The sequence below is a fragment of the Hippoglossus stenolepis genome, chromosome 10 (assembly GCF_022539355.2).
Source record: "Hippoglossus stenolepis isolate QCI-W04-F060 chromosome 10, HSTE1.2, whole genome shotgun sequence".
Taxonomy (NCBI): Eukaryota; Metazoa; Chordata; class Actinopteri; order Pleuronectiformes; family Pleuronectidae; genus Hippoglossus; species Hippoglossus stenolepis.
In genome coordinates this window covers 19,758,962-19,769,211 of record NC_061492.1, presented here as the reverse complement: position 1 = coordinate 19,769,211, position 10,250 = coordinate 19,758,962, and the positions used below count along the sequence as shown (strand labels likewise).

The 10,250-nt window shown below is 40.5% G+C and overlaps 1 protein-coding gene across 1 annotated transcript in view; it reads right to left on the bottom strand.

Moving 5' to 3' along the window:
* Positions 1–210: 210 nt before the first annotated feature.
* LOC118117018 (leucine-rich repeat and fibronectin type-III domain-containing protein 2) overlaps positions 211–10,250 on the bottom strand; it is a 142,149-nt gene continuing 132,109 nt past the window's right edge. Inside the window, exons 5-6 of the mRNA XM_035169041.2 lie at positions 8,277–9,670; positions 211–4,351 (exon numbers count right to left, since the gene is read on the bottom strand). Of these exons, the coding sequence (XP_035024932.1) occupies positions 3,364–4,351; positions 8,277–9,649 (2,361 nt within the window). The 5' untranslated portion in view covers positions 9,650–9,670 and the 3' untranslated portion in view covers positions 211–3,363. The remainder of the gene's footprint in view (positions 4,352–8,276; positions 9,671–10,250) is intronic.

The following is a 10,250-nucleotide window of genomic DNA, read 5'->3' as shown; positions in this document are numbered from 1 at the left end:
GACCTCGGGAGGAAAAGCCTTGGCTCATCGACGGTAAACAAAGACAACGAGAGGAGGAAGGACACTCCATTAGCCGCCTGGCTCTTTGTGGCCAGGGACAATAAGGCAGCAGTTTCAGCCCAGAGGAATCTAATTAGCAACATAATCCGAGGCACGTGACATCATTTGTGAGAGGTTGTCAGAAGAGAAAACACAGAGGAGCCAGGTTGGTTCATAGGAATGAATCAGTATTTTATATTCTTTTGTAGCAAAATGTTTTCACACAGAAACAGTTTTTTTTTTCATGTTTTTATCCTAGAACCTCAGGTGAGAATCATGTCTATGTCGAGTCAAGTACACACTTAAATGGTGTTCTCAGTTAGCAGAGTAAAAGGGATTGTTACACGATGCAACAAGTAGAGAAGTTAAAGGGTTCATTCACCCAAATCACTTAAAAAAATAACTTTTGTTCATATACCTCTTGTGGAGTCCAGCCGTGAAAATAGTTTTGTTCAGGATTTGAGATATCTGTCTTTGAGATTGTCGCCTTTAAGTATTTACAAAACGATGCTAAAATAATTAAGCAATGCATCAGAAAGAAGCTCACATAACCTCTTCTGGACAGATTTCCGCAAAACTTTTTATCCATCACCAAAAACTAAAAGGTGTTGCAATTCTACTTATCGTTCCATATTTCCCAAATATCCTCCAAAGAAGTTTTTTCTGAAAACAATAATGCATGTTGTCAAACATTACAGGAAAATTAAATTTAGAGCTAAGGTAGTTTTAACTTAAAACCCTCTACCTCCACTTAACTCTGGGAGTGGGGAATATGGATAAAATCCTCATGATATGACATTTTATGCAGGAATATCAATTATCAAAAGGCATTGCAATCTCTGACGAATGGTGATATTCTGTATTCTTCTTATTAACAACACATCTCATGAAAAGACCACAAACAACAACACAATAATAAAGGATGCACTCAACCTTGAGTTGCTCAATGTGCATTAGCAGGGGACTATTTTCTGCAGCAGATTAATACACAATAGGCTACATCATTTTTTGTGTATTTTGGATTGACGGTACAGTGTGTGTGTGTGTGTGTGTTCAAGTGACAGAGTGGCTCACTGATGTATTTTTAATAGTTTTTGGATAACAATGGAGGCACAGAGGAAAATGTTAATATCAGGTTTTAAATACACCGACTCTATTTTGTATTAATGTAAATCAGTGGTCTTTTCATAGGATTTGTTGTAATATATATATATATATAGTATTTTTTGCATCTGTATTTTCAATGTATCTAAACATAACCAATATTGCACAGTTGATTTGACAAAAATGTGCTCACAAATACTTAAAATAGCCAGATATATATTAAAAGGGACAACTCGTATGGTTTAAACATTGTGGCCAGATCTCTGACATTTGACACATATTGTCTCACCTTGTCGTTTTGCACACCCTGACCCCAAATATATTGTATTAAGGTAGACATCTCATAGAAGCACATATCAAACCCTGGGAAAATAAAACTAATAATATTTACATGGTTTAGTACAACTTGAGTTAAGCCAGACAACCTGCTTTTTTGTAATTTGGGTGAATTGGCCCTTTGAAAACAGCCACTCCCTCACTTCTCTCCACTTGCCGTCATGTAAAATACCATTCCAGTGAGCCAACTAACAATGACCAAGTTGTTACACCACAGTAAAGCACCTTCTCACTGTTTGCTTCACAGGAAAATAAGAGTACTATTTCACAACCCCCCCCCCATTTACATTCTCACCCAGTTATTGTACAAAAAAAATGCCAATATACAGAACAGTACACCTAGGGAGGAAAACAATAATAAAAAAATGATGACCACCCCACATCTTGAAATGCAGCAGAGACCAACAGGGTACTGAGAAAGGCATCAGAATGTGTGGGGATGTTGTGGTTAATCTGAATAGTCAATAATTCAAAGTATTTCACTGCAATGTACAGTCCAGTATGAAAGTGAATGAGAGATAAATAAGTCAATTCAAAATAATACATAAACCAATACAGGTTGAACCATTCTTGTACGGTTTTTAGCTGTTTGGCCCTTAATCATTTTTCATTCTCCCTGTCCTCTCCCAAACAGCATCATGACCTTTATCAGCACAATAAATGTGATTTTGGACTCAATCCCCCATTTAACCTTGCGGAATGACCAGCTGTCACACTCTCGGTTGGGAATCACAGCTGAATGATACATCTCGCTGTGGTTTTAATCATGTGATTATGTGGGGTCCTATGGATTTCAAAGACCATTCACATCTGGCTACTGTAGTGTGCGCTGATAGCATCTGAAACCATACCCTGAGAGAACTCTCTGTTTATATCGATGGAGCTTTAGCCCACAATCAATGGGGGGGGTAGTATATCAAAGCATTTAGAAAGACATTTTGTTGCAGCAGGATGAGAACTTACTGAATTCAATTGGTTCGAAACTAAATATATTATTTTGCAAACAACTTTGGTTTTGTGTTTGCAATCCATCCATTTACATTAAATTCTGGTTGTACTTCTATTCATATTATAAATAACCTCATATGATACATAACCTGAGGTAGAAAACACGACTGGCTTGTTGTGGTTCAGTGTTACCGATATCTAGAGACTAGGACTGGTTTTTGCCTTGTTGTCCGGTTGTGATTGATTTAAACTTGATATAAAGCATTAAATTAAATGATGTGAGATAGCAGTATGTGAAGGGACACTGTAGCTTCTGTGTATTTTTGATCCAACAACTACAACTACCTCATTACAGAGCTGTGTGCGTCTGCCTGCTGATGAATCACCTCAAATAATAAATAGTAAAAATGATAGAAAACCCCAGATGAAAATAAAGATGACTTTGCTTTAATTCTCTACTCGCTCCACTGGTCCTTCTCCCTCTACCATTGCAGTAGTCCCATTTCATGCTGAGGATCCATGACATTGTGATGTGCATTCAGTTCAGTTTCACAGTCGGGGAAAATCCTCTTGGCGCGAGACAGTGTATCCACTTTTAACTCCTTTTTTCTCAGAGAACACTCTCATGTGCCCTCTAGATTGGGAATTAGTCCACATGGGCCATATATCTGCACAATCCAACATTCTGTGTTGTTCAAAATGGATTTTTCTTTTTTCAAATACAGAGAGAGGCTGACAGAGAGTTGAGATCATGGCCAGGAATCTATTAATTCAAGTGTCTTTTCACACATAGTTACTTAGACAGTATTCACATGGATGATCTTCATGCAAAGTTGTATTCCCAACGGAACACGCCTTCCTCTGCACTGATGGTCCTTTAGTTCCTGATATAGCTTTATAGTTCGACCATAGACCTCACAGTTAGACCAACTGCACTCAAACTGTGCTCTCCATCACCCACTCGGAGCTCTCAAATGTTGGCTTCTCATCCTCGCTGTCATCATACTGCAGCAACATGCCGTTCACAGACAGACTGCGTTTAGTCCAGATGTTACTGATCCTGCGGGGGTAGTTGCTGCGACATTGCGTGGACCCCACATGGCCCATGTCAAACGAGTGGCTCCTCTTGGGCTTACCCTCCTGGGGTAGCCCCAGCAGACGTCCCAGCATGGTGGTGGACTCTGCCCTTCCTAGCAGAGGTTCTTTATCAGACGGGGGAGCAATAGCCACCGTCATCATAGTATTGGGAGCGGTGGGAGGGCCAGAAGTCCCTTGCTGGTCCCTTGCTGCCCCTCGCAGCTCCAGTGAGGTAAAGGCCCCCAAAAGGTGGTCCAGGTTTGGCCGTGCTTTGGCGCTATGCCCGTGCCTCCTGAACTTGCTGGGCAGGGTGCTGCATTCACTGCCCTGCATGCTGTAGCGGTCACCAGCCCCTCTCCCTGGTTGGCTCTCTAATGAGTTAGAGGAGGAGGAGGATGAGGAGAGGCTGCTCTGGAGAGATCCACACTTGAACTCCACCATTTCCTCACGCATGACAACCACTGTAGACTTGACCTGCGGCGGAGCCCCGTTGAACCGGTTCAATCCCCCATTGGTCTGCGAGTACGTGTTGCTCACAGTGGGTAATTTATTAGTGTTGATACCACTGGTCACCTTGTAGCGCACCATGAGAATGATGATGAATACCAGCAGCGTGGCCACGATGATTCCACCGATGACCAGGATCATGGTGCCTCCCAGGAATCCACTGTGAAGAGACTGGCACTGCGGATAGTCCTCCGTAGTGATGAACTGGACGCAGCCGACAATGTTGGTGGCAGTGAGGGTGGTAGCAGTGTCATCCCAGATGGCCAAGACACACAGGTCATACTGGACCCCCGGGACAAGATTTGTGACTACAAAGGCTCTGTTCGTCATGGGAATCATCCTACATGGAAGATAAAGAGACAGACAGAAACAGCCTTAGCAATATGGACTTCTGGCTTTGAGAGTTCAAGACAAGGTTATATCACTTTAGCATTAAAAGTAGCACTTGGTTAATTTATTAAGTTGGGGCAGATCAAAGAAAGAGCAAAAATAATGCATGCTAAGTAGATATTTATATGCACAGAGTAATTCAGAAAGATGACTTCATTAGCCCGGTTTCATTATACTTGATATGCATGAAGCAATAGTAATGAGATAAGTATTGAATGGCCACTTTTTGAATATTGTTTTGGCGGAATGTAATTTCTTGTAGATTCAGTTTAACATTCATTGAGTTGTTTGAACTGTTATTATACCGGATCCTAAAATATGAGTGATTAACTAAGCCTCGCTTGCTTTTGACTGAAAGTCAATGCTGCTGTATGTTAATTTGTTCAAAAAGGTCCTGCCAATCAATGGAATGCTGTAAGAAGCTCTGTTGTTGTTGTGTACTGCGCAATGAGAAAAGCTTTTATCTATCAAGCTCATCCATCTAGACTATAGATCGATCAGAGAGATCTAATTAATATGTACTGAAGTTGTCACATTATGCCTTGTAGAGCTTTATACATCCCTGGCAGTATTTAAACCTCTCTTCCCTTGTATGAAAGGCCTTTCTGTCAAAAGCTATACACGTCAATTGGAAAAGACATGTGGAGGTTTATTCTTTTACTGCCATATTGTCCATATCACGTATTAGCACCTTGTACATGACTCGGCAATGGGACCTAGATAAGATATTTAAAGCATGCACATATATAATGAATGTTGTTTGTATTGATGTGTAATTCCATGCAGTGCTTGACTTGTCAAACATACTGCAGTTACAATTTGAAACCTTACACAAGCTGAAGTATAAGTGCTGTGTTTTGAAGGATTTAGATCAATCCTGCTGAGATGGACTGTCAGCATCAACTCTACTCACCATTTCTTCACTAACAGAATGGAGCCTTGTGGCCATTTGCAGAAACTATGTTGCAAAGCCAAATATCCCAAGGAGTAACATCCAAAGGACAAATTTGAACACCAGACCTTTTAGTCTGCTGCCTAATGCAGGAAAAGGGAACACAGCATTTGGTCTTGGAGAATGTCAGAGGAGGTTGTGGAGGTTTGGTTGCTGACTGGGCATTTAGCTTGTTTGAGTTTCATTTAAGAAAGAGTTTGGCATGTCACTAGCCTAGGATTAACAATTGCCTTTTTTAAAATTGGGATCCTGTTTCCCTAACCGTAAACTGGATTTGTATTTCTGTTTTATCAACATTTTACCAACATGTGTTGGTTTCAAGGTTAGACAACAGGCTACACCATGAAGTTGACATGAACCCCCTCAAAAAAGTCTGATTCAAAAATAAAACATTATATGTAAGGGGATGCAACTAGCCTGGAAGCCAGACTTATCAACAACCTACTGTTTATTTGTCCTATGTTAAGGCAGATTTTACCCGTGTCCTTCATCAAAACCCTTTATCTAAACTTGACTGGTCTGATATGTTGACTTACAGTGATGAGCTGAAAAGCATTTTAGTTTATAACTAAGATGGCTGCAGAGTTCTGTTATATCTGCAATTGCGACCAACCAGATGGTATAATTGCAGATAGAATGAAGTGTGGCAGATAAATATATTTCCCTGCACTACGTCATGTGTTTGGTTGCTCTGTAGTTATATCCAATTGTCTTCAGAAGCAATTTGTTTTTTGAAAAAAACTGAAAGATTCTAGAACCTTTTTTCCAAATGTGAATAATTAAAAAAAATTGTGTGAATGAATGTTAATGAAATTAATTTTGTAAAAACAAATTTAGGATTATCTGATAGGGCTTGAGGTGTAACTCTCAAAAATGGATGAGAATCACTTCTGAATACAACTTGAAGTAACAATCAATTTGGGTATAAAATGTCTGTCTTGGGTCATAACCATATTGGTAGTTATCTATGAATAGATTCCACAGTCATCTATCCATTGTTAGCTTGTTGTTCTCCTACAGAACGAGTGGCCAAAGCTTTGATCCATCTGAAGCATCTCCGCCACTGCTGAATAACTTGAAAGAAACTGTGTTGCATCACGTGTTTGAGACGATGCGTGCAATCTTTCTCCTCCCCCACATGGCTCTGATTGATTTTTAATCATGCTGCTGCTTGAGCGCGGGCAGTGCCCTGGGAAACTGTGTCAGCCAACTAGAGCACAGTAGGTGTGCATGTGCAGTCAATGAAGTCATATCAATATTAATTCAAAAGCAGTAGGCCTCCCTATGCGTATTATTTTTCCCCTCAAGCTCCTAATTTGTCCTGTGACATGCTGAAGGCCTGCAGAGGCATAATTTATAAGCGCACATACAGTAAAAGTATTCCTTTAGTTCCTCTTCCTACTCTATATACCCTGATTATAATGTGGAAATCATTTTAATGCATCAAATCTCTAGACAGACGTTTGTAGCAGTTCATATTTTTTACATAATAGTTACCCGCAGAGCAGAAAATTCCCTTTAAAGAGAAGAAATTTCAGTACTAAGAATGAAAATCACTGAATAATAGTGATGTAAATATAAATGTTTAAGTTGCTGTGCTTTTTGTTTGCAATAACTGAGTTTCTACAATATCAGGACGGTCATTAAGAGTAAACACTGTTTCATGGAATTATTAAGATGCTGTGAATCAATGAATGCAGAAATAAATAAAGTTCACAAAGGGAAAATCTGTGTTATGTTTGTAATGTTGTATAGAGTAGAGAGAAGTAGAGAGCATTTAGAAGAAACACTGATTAGTCTCTAATTTTTCTATCAGTGGGAGGAACAAAATAGAGAATTCATATTGTTCTCTTTGCTCTGGCGTGACAAACTGGCACAGAAAGAAAATCAGATGAACACCTTATTATTGAATTTGCAGGGATGGTGAGTTGTATTCTGAGCAAAGAAATATATTTCTTGGTTATTGTGTACAGTTTTAATCTCATATTCTCAGCTAATACCGAGTCATTTTGCTCTTCCATATTCCATCAATTATCTTTCATTAAATGGCTCTTGCTGGAATGTACAGTACGGATACATTGTGCAGGACTATTGCACTAAATAAATTAGAAACGTCAATGCTAATTCATGATGAGGGGCTGATACATTAATTGCCACAGATGACATAAAACGGCTGTAACTGCTATCAACAATAGGACACTACTGATTTTCACACTATGCTGATTCAGGGGTACTCAGGGAAATAATTATCTGGAGTGACCCGTCAAAGTGTTTAGTTGCATTAAGCCAATGGAAGCATAAGATGTACTGTTTGGCAAAATGTGACATAAATGTATTGCATTGTTCCATTTGTTTGTTCTCACAACACATCCCAGAATTTTGGGATCGTTTTGATGCCCCAATGTGATTAAATATTAGGGCAAGGCTGTTATCAAAATTTCCAGTTTAATTATCTTGGATTAATGTCACTGCCTTCACTGTCTCATTTGACACATGCAATAGATTTCACAGAGCCCAAAGATCTCCAGCCGCAGTCTCCAAGCTTATATCTTATGGACTTGAGCAGCTTAGGAAAGATACATTAAAAGGGGGTCTATAATCCTTTTCTACTTGGATTTGTAATTAACAGTTTCACTTTGGGTTTGCCAAAAATGTGAAAGCAACATCTCTTCCAGTGGTCAATTTGAGGTCAAAGGAAAAAAAAAGAAAATCAAGGATTAGAAAAATGAATGTTGATCTCCAAGGGACACCTCAGAGTAAGTGTCTCAAGTAGATAGCAAGAAAACAATGATATATCGGCTTCAGAGGCTGAGAAGACACTGTAATGAAGTTAAAATGTATTTCTGAAACCTAATTTATCCCTTTGAACAGGAAGTTATCAGCTCCTACTTGAGTGTAATTGAGTTCCATTAATCATTCTTACCTGTAAATGAGGACTTCATCCTCAGAACAATTGTACTGAAGCTGAAACATTTTGACCTTTGGAGTTGATTTGCTCACAGTCCACTTGACCAGAGCAGAGACAGCAGTCACTTCTGATACAGTCACCACCTTTTCTGGAGGTTTAGGTTCCCCTTTACTTATCTTGGTAGAGCTAGTTATGTCCGAAAGCCCAGACTTGGATTGTGTGGTACGATTTGTACCATTACTCAGATGAGGGAGTTGAATAATTGATAGCTCAATGGAGGCTGTAGATTCCCCAGCAGCATTAGCAGCTATGCAAGTAAAGACACCGTAATCCTTGGATGTGGTGACTGTAATGTCCAGGGTGCCATTTTCATATACCGTCGCACGGGAGGAGTTGCTGATCAAACGGTCATCAGGGGCAACCCAATGCACGGTTGGCATTGGATCCCCAACAGCTTTGCAGCGTAAACTTGCCGTTTGGCCTTCCAGGACTAGCAGCTTGTGCGTATGTTGCGTGATCAAAGGGGGCTCGCAGACAAACTCCTCCTCACGAACAGACCAAAAATAGCGTCCTTTGAGACTGGCAGGAGAAGCACAGGTTTCCATGTCATCGTCACGTTCCAGCCTTCGAAGCCAAAGCACTTCACAGTTGCAGTGCAGTGGATTTCCACCAAAGCTTAGAGAGAGCATAGGTGTGTATGGAGTGCTCATCACAATACTGCTCTGAGAGCGTGCAAAGATAGGGTCCGGGGGGAGCTTCTGCAGACGGTTGGAGGTGAGGTCCAAACGGGCCAGTTTTTCTAGATCTGTAAAAGTCCCCTCAGATATGAAATTGATGAGATTATGATCCAGACTCATCTGATGGAGGTTGACCATCTTGCGGATGGCTTCCCAAGGCACGCTGCGCAAGTTATTATAGGACAAATCCAGATCCTCCAGTGTCGGATACAAATCATCAAAGGTTGAATCGGCGATCTGATTCAGCTGATTGTTGTTGAGTATCAGGTGCTGCAGGTTGATCAGCCCTCGAAGGTCGTCCGGCCCCAGCTCGGTCAACCGGTTAGTGTCCATGTGCAGAGATCTGAGGGTTTCCAAGTCAATGAAAGAGAAAGGCTGGATGGTGCTGATGGTGTTGCGGGACAGGGTTAGATCCACCAGACCAGTCATGTTGGCAAAGTCCTGAGTGGTGACCTTGAGGATGAAGTTGCCGCCCAGCCGGAGCTCCACAGTTCGCCGGTCGATGTCCGGTGGGACGAACAGCAAACCTTTGGAGGGGCACAGAGTCCCGAGAGACTCTGAGAGGTTCTGGCAAGAACAGTATTTGGGACATGCATGGACCATCATGACTGCGGTTCCCAGGAGCAGGAGACTGATGACCACTTTGTCCATGTTAGTTCATAGAAAGTGGACCTGCAAAACGAAAGAAAACAGAGAATAGGTTTAAATTGAATATGAAAGATTTTACCATTTTGGCATCATGATTGTTTCAGATCGAGGTGCTTCAGTCCAGTCTTACATTAAAAGTGACAAGTAACACATCATTCCCATAAAATCAAAGGTTCAACTGGAATCCAGCTATGGTCCGTAGACCTTATCGGCAAAAATTGCCCAAGTGATGAGATCTACTATAAAATTCATATGCATGTATTTTACAATGCAAAGAATGAGTGAGAAATTACACACGGATCGTCTAAAAGAAACTCAGGATTAAACCGCGCTAAGAAGCAATTTTTAATGACTCACATACTTATCTGTCATTAAATATGTAATAACAATGGAAACTAGTTTATGTATGTGTATGGCACATGCATGTATATGCAATAAGAAAAGAAAGAAGATTATGGAAAGAGACAATTGCTTCTCATGCTCTCGTGTGTTTTCTGTGTATTTACACTGTTTCTCCTCAATCTGTATCTCTGTGTATGTCTTTATCCTTGTGTCTGATTTGTTTGCTTTAGTCGTTATCTCTGCACCGTTTTGGTAAGAGACA